We start from the raw sequence: 18,281 nt of genomic DNA on the forward strand, positions 1-18,281 counted from the left end.
TGTATCATATAAGCCCTAATTAAACTGCCAAGGTAAGCAGCACGTACAACGTATCATTACACTGAATAACAAAAAGTAATCCAACTCTATACAGTACCCCATTTTGAGTGTAATTTCACTGAATATTCAACTGATGCTAAATGTTAACCTATTCAAAATCCAACCCCTTAATACTAGCTCCACTCTAGATTTGATTGCAGTTGCATTTCTTATGAATCATAATTATGCTGAATGGATGTGAATAATGAATCAGGCCACAGCTCTCCCACGGTAAGTAGTAGTGAACAATTAGACTACCTCAGGAGGCTGATGGCCAATCTGTAGCCATACTGTCTAGACTAGCCAAACTCTGCGATTTTCTGAATTGTTTGAAGTACTCTATTGAGGCGGTGTAAATAATACATGAACCCATGACTGTACCCACTCTACCCAGTACCCTCTAGACAGTAATAAAGTCTATGTAATTTGCTTCATGTGTATCTCCTCTCTCTCTTTCTCTCTCCCTCTGTGTGTTTGCAGACAGCTTGGCGGCTCCTGTCAATGTGACCATCAAGGCTCTGAAGGCCAACTCTGCCGTGGTGACATGGGACATCCCCGAGGGGGACCCCGTCATCGGCTTCGCCATCACACAGCAGGTGAGAGAGACAGAGCGCAACGTGGAGGAGGATACACTCACACAAACACACTCAAACACACACACACTCGCCAACAGGAGATTAATTAGTACCTGTCACCAATCGTTACCCACCATGTCTCCGCGGCATCCCCGGCCAGCCGCTTGTTTTGCAGAACCGTTGTGTCACAGGACGTTATGTTGTCGGGACGATCCTGCCAGAGCGCCTGTCTCCTCGACGACGGCAGTGGATGATGACAGCTATGTAAAGAGGGGAAAACAATATTATTTATCCTGGCACACACAGTCCCTGCACAGCACACATCTTTGCTTTGCACATCTCTGAACACACACTCTGTAGTTCAGCATAGTAATGCAGATGGACCGGTGTGTGGTCAATATGACAGTCAGTGTAGATAACTTGGCCAATGAGACAGCAAAGTGTAGGTTAGGATTAGAGCAGGGGTGTCAAACATACGCCCCGTGAGCCAGATCCGGCCCGCAAGGGAACAAACTCAATATCCTTTAAAATGACTAAAACCAAATTGAAACTGTTTAGAAATGATAATAAAAGTTTCCTGAGTGTGTCCAGCTAGCTAATGTTCACCGAGTTTGGCCCTCCGGACGTTGTTGAAGACCAAATGCAGCCCCCGGGGCAAAATTTGATTGACACCCCTGGGTTAGAGGATAAAGACTAGGAGACACTTAATGATGTTTTGACCTTTATATTTGACAACCAAAATGTGACAGAAGTGAAATAGTACAAAAGAGAGTAGTTGATCCAATCATTGAGCAGTAGGCCTGAGTAAAGCTGTTCCTATGGGTTATTTTAAACAAACATGACAAATCCATATTGGACACACACTTTACTAAGAAGTAGTGGTATTCGATGCAGGCAAAGATCAGGGCTTAACCTTTGAAATGGAGTCAAAGGTTCGGCTCCATTCTAGCCCATCAGGCAGATGATTTCCTGGTCCCAGAAGCCCAACTGAGAGCCCTGGTCCCTCCCATCTCCTGACTGCTGCTCCCTCTCTCCACTCCTCCACATACAGCTCCTCTCCACACAGTCTATTTCTGTCTACTATTACTGTACAGTACCTGCATACTTCTACTACTACGACTTATTTTTGTTGTTTCTTGCCGTCTTTTCAAAATATAACTTGTTTTTTTATATACTTTTAAAAAATTATTATTATTTATTTCATGTCCTTTTCTATAACTGTTCTGTACTTTGTCATGTATTTGTATGTTTTATGTGGACCCCAGGAAGAGTAGCTGCTGCATGTGCAGTAGCTAATAGGGATCCTAATAAACTAAACTAAACTTATTGGGAGTGAGTGGGTGATATCTGTGAGAAGTTCACTACGATGCAATGTTGTGTGTGAGACTTCTCTTCAACATCAGTGGATATGTTTGTGTTACACTGCTCGCTAAACGCCCCTCTGTGATGATGTGCCAACAGAAAAAGGATGTGCGCATGCTACGCTTCATCCAGGAAGTGAACACCACCACCCGCTCCTGTGCATTATGGGACTTGGCGGAGGAGACCGACTACATTGTGCACGTGCAGTCCATCAGCATGAGTGGGCCCATGAGTCCGCACAGCGAACCCCTGCGCTTCCGCACGCCAAAGGACGCCGAGACACAGGCCTCCAAGAGTAAAGGTAAACATCTCAACCAACTCAACAAGCAAATACACACAGTACCTAAGGTAAAAACTAAGTCTAAAGTACTTCTCCGGGTTCCTGTACCTTATTGTACAGTGCCAAAAAAGAACAGGAAAACTCTGTGCACAGCAGTGCCTCCACATACCATGTCTAGAATACAGCTTGCAGTTGGACTCTTTACAACTCATGACAGATTCCCTAAAGGCTAATTAAAGTCAATAGGGACGCAAAGTGTGAAATTAAGTTCCACAACAGAATGCTCTTAAACATCAAGCACTCTTACCCTTCAGGGTGCTCTTCGTGATGTATTGATGTGTCTATCCCAACTGCCCACAGGCCCTGCCTTGTGCTGGCACCCCTTACCTCACCCCCCTCGCCGCCTCGCTCCTTCACTCACTACTCACCCCCCTGCCGCCTCGCTCCTTCACTCACTACTCACCCCCTCGCTCCTTCACTCACTACTCACCCCCCTCTCCACCTGGCTCCTTCACTCACTATTCACCACCCTCGCCGCCTCGTTCCTTCACTCATTACTCACCACCCTCGCCGCCTCGCTCCTTCACTCACTACTGACCTCCCTCGCCGCCTGGCTCCTTCACTCACTACTCACCCCCCTCGCCGCCTGGCTCCTTCACTCACTACTCACCCCCCTCACCGCCTGGCTCCTTCACACACTACTCACCCCCCTCGCCGCCTGGCTCCTTCACTCACTACTCACCCCCCTCGCCGCCTGGCTCCTTCACTCACTACTCACCCCCCTCGCCGCCTGGCTCCTTCACTCACTACTCACCCCCCTCGCCGCCTCGCTCCTTCACTCACTACTCACCCCCCTCGCCGCCTGGCTCCTTCACTCACTACTCACCCCCCTCGCCGCCTCGCTCCTTCACTCACTACTCACCCCCCTCGCCGCCTGGCTCCTTCACTCACTACTCACCCCCCTCGCCGCCTCGCTCCTTCACTCACTACTCACCCCCCTCGCCGCCTGGCTCCTTCACTCACTACTCACCCCCCTCGCCGCCTGGCTCCTTCACTCACTACTCACCCCCTCGCCGCCTGGCTCCTTCACTCACTACTCACCCACCTCGCCGCCTCGCTCCTTCACACTCTCCTCCTCGCTTTTTCACTCACTCCTCAACCCCCTCACCACCTCGCTCCTTCACTCACTACTCACCCACCTCGCCGCCTCGCTCCTTCACACTCTCCTCCTCGCTTTTTCACTCACTCCTCACCACCCTTGCCACCTCGCTCCTTCACTCACTACTCACCCCCCTCGCCGCCTGGCTCCTTCACTCACTACTCACCCCCCTCGCCGCCTGGCTCCTTCACTCACTACTCACCCCCCTCGCCGCCTCGCTCCTTCACTCACTACTCACCCCCCTCGCCGCCTGGCTCCTTCACTCACTACTCATCCCCCTCGCCGCCTCGCTCCTTCACTCACTACTCACCCCCCTCGCCGCCTCGTTCCTTCACTCACTACTCACCCCCCTCGCCGCCTGGCTCCTTCACTCACTACTCACCCCCCTCTCCGCCTGGCTCCTTCACTCACTATTCACCACCCTCGCCGCCTCGTTCCTTCACTCATTACTCACCACCCTCGCCGCCTCGCTCCTTCACTCACTACTCACCTCCCTCGCCGCCTCGCTCCTTCACTCACTACTCACCCCCCTCGCCGCCTGGCTCCTTCACTCACTACTCACCCCCCTCGCCGCCTGGCTCCTTCACTCACTACTCACCCCCCTCGCCGCCTGGCTCCTTCACTCACTACTCACCCCCCTCGCCGCCTGGCTCCTTCACTCACTACTCACCCCCCTCGCCGCCTCGCTCCTTCACTCACTACTCACCCCCCTCGCCGCCTGGCTCCTTCACTCACTACTCACCCCCCTCGCCGCCTCGCTCCTTCACTCACTACTCACCCCCCTCGCCGCCTGGCTCCTTCACTCACTACTCACCCCCCTCGCCGCCTGGCTCCTTCACTCACTACTCACCCCCTCGCCGCCTGGCTCCTTCACTCACTACTCACCCACCTCGCCGCCTCGCTCCTTCACACTCTCCTCCTCGCTTTTTCACTCACTCCTCAACCCCCTCACCACCTCGCTCCTTCACTCACTACTCACCCACCTCGCCGCCTCGCTCCTTCACACTCTCCTCCTCGCTTTTTCACTCACTCCTCACCACCCTTGCCACCTCGCTCCTTCACTCACTACTCACCCCCCTCGCCGCCTGGCTCCTTCACTCACTACTCACCCCCCTCGCCGCCTGGCTCCTTCACTCACTACTCACCCCCCTCGCCGCCTCGCTCCTTCACTCACTACTCACCCCCCTCGCCGCCTGGCTCCTTCACTCACTACTCATCCCCCTCGCCGCCTCGCTCCTTCACTCACTACTCACCCCCCTCGCCGCCTCGCTCCTTCACTCACTACTCACCCCCCTCGCCGCCTGGCTCCTTCACTCACTACTCACCCCCCTCTCCGCCTGGCTCCTTCACTCACTATTCACCACCCTCGCCGCCTCGTTCCTTCACTCATTACTCACCACCCTCGCCGCCTCGCTCCTTCACTCACTACTCACCTCCCTCGCCGCCTCGCTCCTTCACTCACTACTCACCCCCCTCGCCGCCTGGCTCCTTCACTCACTACTCACCCCCCTCGCCGCCTGGCTCCTTCACTCACTACTCACCCCCCTCACCGCCTGGCTCCTTCACACACTACTCACCCCCCTCGCCGCCTGGCTCCTTCACTCACTACTCACCCCCCTCGCCGCCTGGCTCCTTCACTCACTACTCACCCCCCTCGCCGCCTGGCTCCTTCACTCACTACTCACCCCCCTCGCCGCCTGGCTCCTTCACTCACTACTCACCCCCCTCGCCGCCTGGCTCCTTCACTCACTACTCACCCCCCTCGCCGCCTCGCTCCTTCACTCACTACTCACCCCCCTCGCCGCCTGGCTCCTTCACTCACTACTCACCCCCCTCGCCGCCTGGCTCCTTCACTCACTACTCACCCCCTCGCCGCCTGGCTCCTTCACTCACTACTCACCCACCTCGCCGCCTCGCTCCTTCACACTCTCCTCCTCGCTTTTTCACTCACTCCTCAACCCCCTCACCACCTCGCTCCTTCACTCACTACTCACCCACCTCGCCGCCTCGCTCCTTCACACTCTCCTCCTCGCTTTTTCACTCACTCCTCACCACCCTTGCCACCTCGCTCCTTCACTCACTACTCACCCCCCCTCGCCGCCTGGCTCCTTCACTCACTACTCACCCCCCTCGCCGCCTGGCTCCTTCACTCGCTACTCACCCCCCTCGCCGCCTCGCTCCTTCACTCACTACTCACCCCCCTCGCCGCCTGGCTCCTTCACTCACTACTCATCCCCCTCGCCGCCTCGCTCCTTCACTCACTACTCACCCCCCTCGCCGCCTCATTCCTTCACTCACTACTCACCCCCCTCGCCGCCTGGCTCCTTCACTCACTACTCACCCCCCTCGCCGCCTGGCTCCTTCACTCACTACTCACCCCCCTCACCGCCTGGCTCCTTCACACACTACTCACCCCCCTCGCCGCCTCGTTCCTTCACTCACTACTCACCCCCCTCGCCGCCTGGCTCCTTCACTCATTACTCACCACCCTCGCCGCCTCGTTCCTTCACTCATTACTCACCACCCTCGCCGCCTCGCTCCTTCACTCACTACTCACCCCCCTCGCCGCCTCGCTCCTTCACTCACTACTCACCCACCTCGCCGCCTGGCTCCTTCACTCACTACTCACCCCCCTCACCGCCTGGCTCCTTCACTCACTACTCACCCCCCTCGCCGCCTCGCTCCTTCACTCACTACTCACCCACCTCGCCGCCTCGCTCCTTCACACTCTCCTCCTCGCTTTTTCACTCACTCCTCAACCCCCTCACCACCTCGCTCCTTCACTCACTACTCACCCACCTCGCCGCCTCGCTCCTTCACACTCTCCTCCTCGCTTTTTCACTCGCTCCTCACCACCCTTGCCGCCTCGCTCCTTCACTCACTACTCACCCCCCTCGCCACCTCGCTCCTTCACTCACTACTCACCCCCCTCGCCGCCTCGCTCCTTCATTCACTACTCACCCACCTCGCCGCCTCGCTCCTTCATACTCTCCTCCTCGCTTTTTCACTCACTCCTCAACCCCCTCACCACCTCGCTCCTTCACTCACTACTCACCCACCTCGCCGCCTCGCTCCTTCATACTCTCCTCCTCGCTTTTTCACTCACTCCTCAACCCCCTCACCACCTCGCTCCTTCACTCACTTCTCACTCACACTCACAGGAAGCAGAGAGGCAAGGACAGCAAGGGGCTTGTGATTCTGGGAACACTTCTCGGTCACGGGCATAGGCTGTTTGCACACACGGCCGTAGGCACGCACACATGCGCACACACACACTAACACACATACACTTCTCGCATGTAACTTAGTAGGGACATTCTCATGATTCTCAGCTAGGAGAAACTATCAGAAAATGCTACAAACAGCTCCATCACATTGACGTCCAGTCCCCAGGGGCCCCAACCTTCCCAGAGCTGCATCCATATAGGTGAATGAGATGAGACGAGACCCTGTGCAGTGAAAGTGGTGGTAGTGTGTGAGCGATGGCTGGGCTGAGATGAGATGGATCTGGCTGAGGCTGCGTGTTTTGTGCGTGTCTCTGAGAAGTGTTTGTTTCTCTGTGTAAAGCCAGGCAGCCACCTTGACAAATGACTGTAGTGTTGAGGTGTGTGGCGGATGAATCAGAATTAGTAGGGTAACATAGATAACTAAGATGTTTTATTTGCATAATATGCTTATGTGAGATACTTGTCATTAGAATGTATCCCTTTGGATAATGAATGTTGGCAGTTGCACTTTTCCCTTAGCTGGGGCTCAGTCACTTGGGGCCCAGAGAGGGGAGAGGTCAGGCTTGTCTTTCACATATCTCTGGTGCTATGCAGAATATCAGGAAGCGAGGAGGACAGAATGGAACATTGTCTACATATGTGTGTGTGTGTCTTACTGAGGATGGGCCTCTATGAGATAGCACTGACAGAGGAGATTTACGATGTCTTTGGGTAATAAAGCCTAAAGAGCATTCCAGATAACATGGAGCTAATGGTTCTGTTCTATACCGTACCAGGGAGAGACGGGTCCAGTTTGGAGGAGGAGGACCAGACACTGGTCTATACAATGAAAACTGTTGACACAGCAGTTGCTGTCTGTTATGTTTTATAGATATCGTTCATACAAAACTTAACCTTGTGACCCATTCTATGTATCTGTGGTTCGTCATGTACGTTGAGAGGGGTGTATCTTGGCTATAAAAGATCTTTGTACTTTTGTGTAGACACTTTTCAATGGTTCATTAGAGATAGCGCATCATTGAAAGTCAAGGGCTTTTGCAAAACTCTTATTATTAAAGATGTAGTTTAAGTATAACTCTGACTGGTGTGTGAAGTTTGTAACTCTCCTCATTTGGTAATGCAGAAATTAGCCACCACAGGTGTGACTCAGAGCCAGTCGCATAATGATAGGGCTCCACTTCCCTCTGTCTCCCTCCACATCTCTCTATCTCCCTCTACATCCCTCCCTTTCTATCCCTCTCTCCTTCTTTTTCCATCCCTTTCTTTCCATTCCTCTCTCTCGCTCTACATCCCTTTCTCTCCCTCTCTTTCCATCCCTCTCTTTCTATCCCTCTCTCTCTACCTTAACATCCCTCTCTTTCTATCCCTCTCTCTCTCTACCTCTACATCCCTCTCTTTCTATCCCTCTCTCTCTACCTCTACATCCCTCTCTTTCTATCCCTCTCTCTCTACCTCTACATCCCTCTCTTTCTATCCCTCTCTCTACCTCTACATCCCTCTCTTTCTATCCCTCTCTCTCTACCTCTACATCCCTCTCTTTCTATCCCTCTCTCTCTACCTCTACATCCCTCTCTTTCTATCCCTCTCTCTCTACCTCTACATCCCTCTCTTTCTATCCCTCTCTCTCTACCTCTACATCCCTCTCTTTCTATCCCTCCCTCTCTACCTCTACTGTAAGGTGTGGGTGTTGGTAGATGAGGAATCAAATGCAGGAGAACAGCGATTCGGTGTATGGGCTTTAATAGGCTTCCAAACAAAACGACAGCCAACCCAAACAACGCACAGAGCGCACAACAAAGCAAAGTGCCCCAAACACACGGGACAAAACACAGCTTGCGCAAACATACGCACCACTGAAGAATGTGCAACAAACCGCGTGTAATCACGCACAGCATACAATGGGAAAAATAATCCCGCACAAAGAGCAGACGGGCCTGCTGGCTAATAAAGCCCGCTAATAGCCCAACTAAAAACAGGTGCGCCTAATAACGAAAAGGGGGGAAAACAAAAAGGGAATCAGTGGCAGCTAGTAGGCCGGTGACGACGACCGCCGAGCGCCACCCGAGCAGGAGGGGGAGCCACCTTCGGTAGGAGTCGTGACATCTACATCCTTCTCTTTCTATCCTTCTCTCTCTACCTCTACATCCCTCTCTTTCCATCCCTCTCTTCACATCATGCCACACTGTCAACCTGGGTCAGAGTACTAACCACAACACTATGCCAGGAAGGGGCAACACACACACACACACACAGTTGCTTTGTAATAGTTGTTGCCGTAATTGCAATAGCAATGTTCAGTAGTGTTGGCAGCGCAATGGTACTATTACCATTAGTAGAAGCAGGAGTCAAAGTTTATGATGACTTGTGATGTTTAGTTTATGATGACACTATATAAACAAAAGTATATGGACAACCCTTCAAATTATTGGATTCGGCTATTTCAGCCACACCCGCTGCTGACAGGTACAATTGAGCACACAGCCATGCAATCTCCATAGACAAACATTGGCAGTAGGATGGGCTTTCTGAAGAGCTCAGTGACTTTCAACGTGGCAACGTCATAGGATGCCACCTTTCCAACAAGCCAGTTAGTGAAATTTCTGCCCTGCTAGCGCTGCTTCGGTCAACTGTGAGTGCTGTTACTGTGAAGTGGAAACTTCTAGGAGCAACAACGGCTCAGCTGCGAAGTGGTAAGCCACACAAGCACATAGAACAGGACCGCCAAGTGCTGTCCTCTGTTGCAACACTCACTACGGAGTTCCAAACTGCCTCTGGAAGCAACATCAGCACAAGAACTGTTCGTCAGGAGCTTCATGAAATGGGTTTCCATGACAGTGAAGCTGCACACAAGCCTAAGATCACAATGCGCAATGCCAAGCGTCGGCTGGAGTGGTGTAAATCTCGTACCCATTGGACTCTCGAGCAGTGGAAATGTGTACTCTAGAGTGATGAATCATGTTTCACCATCTGGCAGTCCGACGGACGAATCTGGGTTTGGCGGATGTCAAGGGAACGCTACATGCCCCCAATGCATAGTGCCAAATGTAAAGTTTGGTGGAGGAGGAATAAAGGCCTGGGGCTGTTTTTAATGGTTTGGGCTAGGCCCCTTAGTTCCAGTGATGGGAAATCTTAATGCTACAGCATACATGCCATTCTAGACGATTCTGTACTTCCAACTTTGTGGCAACAGTTTAGGGAAGGTTCTTTCCTGTTTCAGCATGACAATGCTGACAATGCATGACAATGCTGTTCACAATGCGAGGTGGTTTGTCGAGATCGGTGTGGAAGAACTTGACTGGCCTGTACAGAGCCCTGACCTCAACCCCATTGAACACCTTTGGAATGAATTGTAACGCCAACTGCAAGCCAGGCCTAATAGCCCAACATCAGTGCTGACTTCACTAATGATCTTGTGACTGAATGGAAGCAACGTTCTAACATCTGGTGGAAAGTCTTACCAGAAGACTGGAGGCTGTTATAGCAGCAAAAGAGGGACCAACTCCATATTAATGCCCATGATTTTGGAATGAGATGTTCGATGAGCAGGTGTCCATAAACTTTTGGTCATGTAGCGTATATTTATGTGTTGTGAAATACAATGAGGCCATTTAGAATCGACATCCCACTCAAGGGCACCACTCTGGGACTCAACAGCCTTCTGGTTCAGCTCAGACATTCATTTCCCAAAACACTGCACCATATCACACAAACATCTATGTACAAACAATCACACTTTACCATCCCACACAAACACTGACTGCACCATTTAACAGACACTGCAGTAAACACTGCAATGAACACCACACACATCCATCCATTTTCCCAAGCACTACACCATCGCACATACCAATCAAGTTTCCCCACACATTGCATCCCAAAAGCACACAGTCATCATACTAAGGGAGAGATGACCTGTGCTAAATGTACCGTCCTCTCTTATCAAATGACTCTCTCAGTTTGCTTGTATTGCATAACCTCTCTGGCAGTCTCATATACATAGTGACGTGTATTTATGGATCCCAAGGGAAGCCACCAAAAAAAAGTGTAAAGGGAAGCCAGTTTGGATTTGGCTTTCCTCCAATCATATCACATTGAGAGCAATTGACAGAAAAACGTTAATAGTTGCATCTCGTTGTGTGGTTGGTCCTTTCATAAATTAGCCATGGATGGAGATAGGGATTTGAGCTTGTGGTTTTACTTAATTCTCCATAGTGACCAATAATTATAACTGCGATTCTGATCAAACCATAAATTCATACATTGTTCCCCTGGCCTGAGAGGATGGAAGTTCAGTATGTAGCTAGATGTAGAAGGCTAATGTTAACTAGATAACGTTGCCCATGAAAGGAAGTTAGGCTAGCGAGCAAGCATTTTAGCCAGGTAGCCTAGGACAGTGGTTCCCAAACTTTTTATAGTCCCGTGCCCCTTCAAACATTCAACCTCCAGCTGCGTACCCCCTCTAGCACCAGGTTCAGCACACTCTCAAATGTTGTTTTCTGCCATCATTGTAAGCCTGCCACACAGACACTGTACGATACATTTATTAAACATAAGAATGAGTGTGAGTTTTTGTCACAACCTGGCTCGTGGGACGTGACAAAGAGCTCTTATAGGACCAGGGCACAAAAAATAATATAATAATAATCAATAATTTTGCTCTTTATTTAACCATCTTACATATAAAACTGTATTTGTTCATCGAAAATTGGGAATAACTCATCACAGGTTAATGAGAAGGGTGTGCTTGAAAGGATGCACATAACTCTGCAATGTTGGGTTGTATTGGAGAGAGTCTCAGTCTTAAATCATTCCCCACACACAGTCAAGAATCCACTCTCACATAGGTACGTGGTTGCAAAGGGCATCAGTGTCTTAACTTTTCACGGCCGGATGAAAAACGTACCCAAATTAAACTGCCTAATACTCGGGCCCAGAAACTAGAATATGCATATATTTGGATAGAAAACACTCTGAAGTTTCTAAAACTGTTTGAATGATGTCTGTGAGTATAACAGAACTCATATGACAGGCAAAAACCTGAGAAAAATCCAACCAGGAAGTGGGAAATCTGAGAATTGTAGTTCTTCTTTTGAATCCCTATCGAAACTACATTGTCTGTGGGGTCACGTTGCACTTCCTAAGGCTTCCATTGGCTGTCAACAGCCTTTAGAAAGTTTTTTCATCCTTCTCCTGTTACTGGGCAGAGAACAGTAGCTCAGTCCATGAGTGGACTGCCTATGGACAAAGGGCTTGGTGATGCGCGAGCCCGCGAGCATGCCGTTCCTTCTTTTTCTCCTGGAATGAATACGCTATTGTCCGGTTGGAATATTTTTTATGTTAAAAATGCCCTAAAGATTGATTGTAAACAACGTTTGACATGTTTCTACGAACAGTAATGGAACATTTTGACTTTTCGTGTCTCGAATTACGCTCGCGCATTATGCCTTTGGATAGTGATCTGAACGCACGAACAAAAATATTGTCCGATTTCAGAAAGGCTTTACAGCGAAAGCAAAACATTAGGTTATGTTAGGAGAGTACATAGACAAAAATAATCACACAGCCATTTTCCAAGCAAGGACATGTGTCAATAAAACCCAAAACACAGCTAAATGAAGCACTAACCTTTGACGATCTTCATCAGATGACCCTCCTAGGACATTATGTTACACAATACATGTGAATGTGCACATAAATGTACAAAAATACTCATCATAAACGTTGACAAAATATATAACAATTATTTTAAGAATTATAGATAGACTACCCCTGGATGCAACCGCTGTGTCAGATTTTAAAAAAGCTTTACGGAGAAAGCACATTTTTCAATATTCTGAGTACCTAGCTCAGCCATCACGGTGAGCTATTCAGACACCCGCCAAGTTCGGTGCAACCTAAACTCAGAATTAGTATTAGAAATATTCTCTTACCTTTGCTGATCTTCGTCAGAATGCACTCCCAGGACTGCTACTTCCACAAGAAATGTTGTTTTTGTTCGAAATAATCCATATTTATGTCCAAATACCTCCGTTTTGTTCGTGCGTACAGATCCAAAGGTATAACGCGCGAGAACGAGAGACGAAACGGAACGAGAGACGAAAAGTCAAAATGTTTCCCGGAACGAGAGACGAGAGAACGAGAGACGAAAAGTCAAAATGTTCCATTACCGTACTTAGAAGCAAGTCAAACGCTGTTTGCGATAATATTCCAACCGGACAATAGCATATTCATTCAAGAAGAAAAAGAAGGAACGGCGTGCTCGCGTGCTCGCGTGACCGCACATATCCAATCCCTTTGTTGCCAGGCAGACCACTCAGTAACTGAGCTCCTATTATCTGCCCAGTGACAGGAAAATGCTCAAACCACTTTCTGAAGGCTTTAGACAGCCTTAGGAAGTGCAACATCCCCCACAGACACTGTAGCTTTGATGCTTTGATAAAGAATCAAAAGAAGATTACAATTCTCAGACTTTTCACTTCCTGCTTGGATTTTTCTCAGGTTTTTGCCTGCCATATGAGTTCTGTTATACTCACAGACACCATTCAAACAGTTTTAGAAACTTCAGAGTGTTTTCTATCCAAATCTACTAATACTATGCATATTCTAGTTGTAACCTGTTTAAATTGGGTACGTTTTTCATCCGGCCGTGAAAATACTGCCCCCTAGCCCAGACAGGTTAAAGAGAAGTGTATCTTTAAAATGGTGTAAAATAGTCGTATGTTTGAGAAATTGAAATTATTCGATTTTTAATGTTTTGTATTTCGCGCCCTGCTGTTCCATTGGATGTTGGCTAGGCTAGCAGAACGCCTGTCCTCAACAGGTTTTAACAGCACGATTTGCCAAGGCAGGATACTCTGAGCCATCTGTTTCTCAAACTAGACACTCTAATGTACTTGTCCTCTTGCTCAGTTGTGCACCGGGGCCTCCCACTCTTCTTTCTATTCTGGTTAGAGCCAGTTTGTGCTGTTCTTTGAAGGGAGCAGTACACAGCGTTGTACGAGATCTTCAGTTTCTTGGTAATTTCTCGCATGGAATAGCCTTCATTTCTCAGAACAAGAATAGACTTACGAGTTTCAGAAGAAAGTGCTTTGTTTCTAGCTATTTTGAGCCTGTAATCGAACCCACAAATGCTGATGCTCCAGATACTCAACTAGTCTAAAGAAGGCCAGTTTTATTGCTTATTTAATCCGCACAACGATTTTCAGCTGTGCTAACATAATTGCAAAATAGTTTTCTAATGATCAATTAGCCTTTTAAAATGATAAACTTGGATTAGCTAACACAACGTGCCATTGGAACGTAGGAGTGATGGTTGCTGATAATGGGCCTCTGTATGCCTATGTAGATATTCCATAAAAAATCTACCGTTTCCAGCTACAATAGTAATTTACAACATTAACAATGTCTACACTGTATTCTGATCAATTTGATGTTTTTTTAATATACAAAAAGGTGCTTTTCTTTCAAAAACAAGGAAATGTCTAAGTGACCTCAAACTTTTGAATGGTTCTGAAGCAATTCCAGCGTTGCTTTGCTGTGTGCTTGGGATCATTGTCCTCTTGGAACGTAAATCTTCTCCCCAGTCTAAGGTCGGTTGCACTCTGAAGCAGGTTCTCGTCAAGGATTTGCCTGTAATTGGCTCCCCTCTATCCTTACCAGTCCCTGTCTCTGAAAAGCATCCCCATAGCATGAAGCTGCCACCACACTTCACAGTAAGAATGATGTTATACAGGTGATGAGCTGTGCCAGGTTTTCTCCAGACATAGCGCTTTGCATTCAGGCCAAAGTGTTCAAATGTGTCTCATCAGAACACATCACAGTTTGCCTTATGCTCTCTTTCACGTGCCTTATTGCAAACTCCAGGCGTGCTGTCGTGCCTTTTTCTCAGGAGTGGCTTCCGTCTAGCCCCTCCCCCATAAAGCTCAGATTGATGAAGTGCTGTAGAGACTGTGTGTCCGTGACATTAGAGCTGGCCAATATTAGCCACGTGGAGGCCATCTGGCAGTGGTGTCAGGAGCGTTTGGCTGTCCAGCTTTGATTTGTTAATGCCCAGGTACATAGGCCCATTGATTGACTGAATCGCTCATTGGGAGAACATGCAGGAGGGTAGTGGAGCTACCCAGGGCCCTCAGAATGTCAGAGTCACTGCCTTCTTCTGTTTGGTCTTTAAATGGGGTGCACTCAGTATGCTGTTGTGTGGTGAACTTTAGCCAGCAATCTCCTGAATTTGCAAACAGTCCAATATGTGATGTTGCTTTCAGTTGCTTTGTATGAGTGGACCATGAACACACACAAACATAGGCCACACATACACGCAAACACACACACATACACAAACAACTCTGATTCTTTTTGGCGCTTTATTTGTAATAGTGATTATTGAGTTCTGTCTCGGTCCAGCACAATCAATCCTGGCTGCTGTGATTAACTGTCTCTCTCCAACCCCTTCAGAGTGGGGATCCCCACTGGCCCTGCCTCAACCTTATGTATTCTCTTCATGCTCAGCTTCTACTGAATCATTTGACACTATTAGCCTCTCTCAGACAGAGTGATCTAATTGGAGCGTCTGCTGTGAGGTTCCCACATAGCAGCGCTCTTCATTGGGCAGCTACACTGAACAAAAATATAAACACAACATGTAAAGTGTTGGTCCCATGTTTCATGAGCTGAAATAAAAGATCCCAGAAATGTTCCATACGCACAAAAAGCTTATTTCTCTAAAATGTTATGCACAAATTTGTTTACATCCCTGTTAGTGAGCATTTCTCTACCTGACAGGTGTGGCATATCAAGAAGATGATTAAATAGCACGATCATTACACAGGTGCACCTCGTGCTGGGGAAAATAAAAGGCCACTCTACAATGTGCCGTTTTGTCACACAACACAATGCTACAGATGTCTCAAGTTTTGAATGAGCGTGCAATTGGCATGCTGACTGCAGGAATGTCCACCAAAGCTGTTGCCAGAGAATGTTGCCACGTGTATGGCGTCGTGTGGGTGAGCAGGTTTGCTGATGTAAACATTGTGAACAGTGTGCCACATGGTGGAGGTGGGGCTATGGTATGGGCAGGCAGGCAGGCATAAGCTACGGACACCGAACCCAATTGCATTTTATTGATGGCAATTTGAAAGCACAAAAATACTTTGACGAGATCCTGAGGCCCATTTTATGTATTTGTTATCTGTGACCAACAGATGCATATCTGTAGTCCCAGTCATGTGAAATCCATAGATTAGGGCCCTATCAATTTATTTCAATTGACTGATTTCCTCATATGAACTATAACTCAGTAAAATCAATGAAATTGCATTTTGCGTTTATATTTTTGTTCAGTATAATTGTGGAGGCTGTACACAAGTTTTTAGGGTTGTGTCAGAATCACCTGGAATCATGAAAAACGTGGTCTGTTTGAAGCAGTGCTAATTGACAGAGAGACAGTGATGAGTGGTGCCATTCTGGGACTGGAGAGGAATAGCGAGATCAGTCTACACAAAACACTGTCAGCAGACAGTTCTATCCAGCTGACAAGGAGCAGACCAACTACAGTGTATGTATAGTTACAGTAGAGAGGAGAGGGTATACGGGGCTCACTGAGGTTATGCCCTTCCTATTCAAATGATGACTTTTACCCCAACACTCCCTCATCATTAAACTGGCCTGTTGTGAGCACCAGTGGAGTCAGAATATTTAATAAGATGCCAGTTACCAATAATAACTCTGATGATGGTGTTGCCATGGTGACCAAATGATTGTGCTGCTGTATCTTGACCCTCCAGACGAGGTGACCATGGAGGAAGTGGGAGCTCAGCTGAGGGCGGGGGAGTTCATCATTATCGTGGTGGTGCTGATCATGTGGGCAGGTGAGGGGTGGAATGTTCCAAAGGTCAGAGTGCTACCTACACACTAGGGATACAACATTCCAGTAAGTTTCCCCAAATTCTCAGGTGTTCCAGAAATGTTTGGAGGATTCTGGATTTCCTGCTTATTCTCTGAATCTTCCAACCAGGATTATTGGAAATCCTGGAAATTTTGTGAAAATTACCGGAATTTCACAACCCTACCACACACACACACACACCACAGACCATCACACATTCACCCTCAAGAGTGTAGAACAAAAGGAAGGGTATATTTTAAACAAATATTGTCCACAATTTGTAGTAATTTGTCCTTGTAAAATGATTTCCGTCTGCTCTTCACTTCGGTAATGTGGTTGTTATTTACGATCTGTCTGTGTGTGCTTCTCCTCTCTCTGTCAGGTGTGATCGCTCTCTTCTGCCGTCAGTATGACATCATCAAAGACAACGAGCCCAACAACAACAAGGACAAAGCCAAGACCTCATCAGAGTGCAGTACTCCGGAGCACCCAACGGGGGGGCTGTTGCGCAGTAAGGTATAACCCCCCCCATCCCCTCCACACTGAGTCCCAACCGACACCGGACAGGTGAATCGTCCCGGCGACTTAAAACCTTCCACTTCCATCAGCACCTAGCACAGTAACACACATAGTACCATCAGGCTACGTCCACCCTATAACAGAATATGCATTGATTTATCAGCATTTTTGGCAGCACTTCATCCTAAAAAACACTGTTAAAATGCAAACATGCATCTCTCTCAGGACATAAGCCATACCAGTGCTATAAATCCAAAGCCTTTCAATCAATGCACAAACAGCCCATTTGCTGCTGGCATGATTGTCCCATGTCCATTCGCTCCTCCCCATCTCCCCAACAACTGGCTGATGCCCTCTGGTCATCTCCGATCAAGCCAACTAGACCAATTCGGACACTAAAATGATCAAATACTCTCTATCTCCCTTCCAGAGAGAAAGCATCATAAGACCAATGCATCCTCCCATTTTGTCCAGGTGCTCCGTGCTCATAGCAGAATGACCCTTTATTCAAGGTTTAGAGAGTGGCCTTCATCTTTCTCATCACTGCTGTTCCCCTTCTTCCCCTCTACAGTTCCCCAAGAACAATAACAACAACAACCGTACGCCATCTGTGAACATCATCGAGCTGTGATGGCTAGGACCCTCTCTAATCCAAAGGACTGAGTGTCTTCTGAACAGAGCATCCAAAATGCCCGTTATGCCCATCTGCTTGTTAGGGTGAGGCTGGGACTGTGGGCGCGCCCCCTTGGCCGTGCCCAGCCCTTTGGCACGGGGCTTGGGTGTGAACTGGGCCCCCAGGACTCCAGGGGACAGGCCTCAAAGGAGAGGCTCTAGGTGTGATGGCAGGACTGTGGCTGTCACTGCTCTAATCACTGCCACAGGGCCAAGGAGATAAGGGCCAAATGGATTCAGCTGTAAGCTGAGAAACAGACGGGAGATATGAACATGGCCAGGGGACTGCAGGTAACCAGGGCCAGAGACCATCTCTCTATTAGCTTCAGTGCAGGCTGCTGAGGGGAGGACAGCTCATATTAATGGCTAGAACATAGTTTTATTATTATGATCTGTCCTCCCCTCAGCAGCCTCCACTGCTCAGCTTGTTATCAATGAACTGAAACACACTGTTTCCCCCCTGTTCACCATGCTGCAACCGAGGCTGGAGCACTGAGAACCGTGTGAAAATGAATTCCACCTGTTGTATCTTCTCTCTTAAACAGTAACCTTGTTTCTTTATTTATTT

The 18,281-nt window shown here is 48.6% G+C and overlaps 1 protein-coding gene across 1 annotated transcript; it reads left to right on the forward strand.

Annotated features, from left to right (window-relative positions):
• The first annotated feature begins 231 nt into the window (after window positions 1-231).
• LOC115172094 (fibronectin type III domain-containing protein 5-like) lies at window positions 232-18,041 on the forward strand. The gene is made up of 6 exons (XM_029729278.1): window positions 232-270; window positions 507-635; window positions 2,076-2,277; window positions 16,422-16,505; window positions 16,905-17,038; window positions 17,613-18,041. Exons 1-6 carry the CDS (start codon window positions 232-234, stop codon window positions 17,670-17,672), a joined length of 648 nt encoding a protein of 215 aa, XP_029585138.1. The 3' UTR covers window positions 17,673-18,041.
• The last annotated feature ends 240 nt before the right edge of the window (window positions 18,042-18,281 follow it).

The sequence above is a fragment of the Salmo trutta genome, chromosome 33, assembly GCF_901001165.1.
Source record: "Salmo trutta chromosome 33, fSalTru1.1, whole genome shotgun sequence".
Taxonomy (NCBI): domain Eukaryota; kingdom Metazoa; phylum Chordata; class Actinopteri; order Salmoniformes; family Salmonidae; genus Salmo; species Salmo trutta.

Bases quoted from the DNA above. Each gene is read 5' to 3' on its own strand.
- LOC115172094 (XM_029729278.1), top strand. From the start codon at position 232: ATGGATGTGAATAATGAATCAGGCCACAGCTCTCCCACG. The intron at 271-506 runs GTAAGTAGTAGT...TCTCTCTCCCTC, and splicing joins CAGGCCACAGCTCTCCCACG to TGTGTGTTTGCAGACAGCTT. The intron at 636-2,075 runs GTGAGAGAGACA...ATGTGCCAACAG, and splicing joins GCTTCGCCATCACACAGCAG to AAAAAGGATGTGCGCATGCT.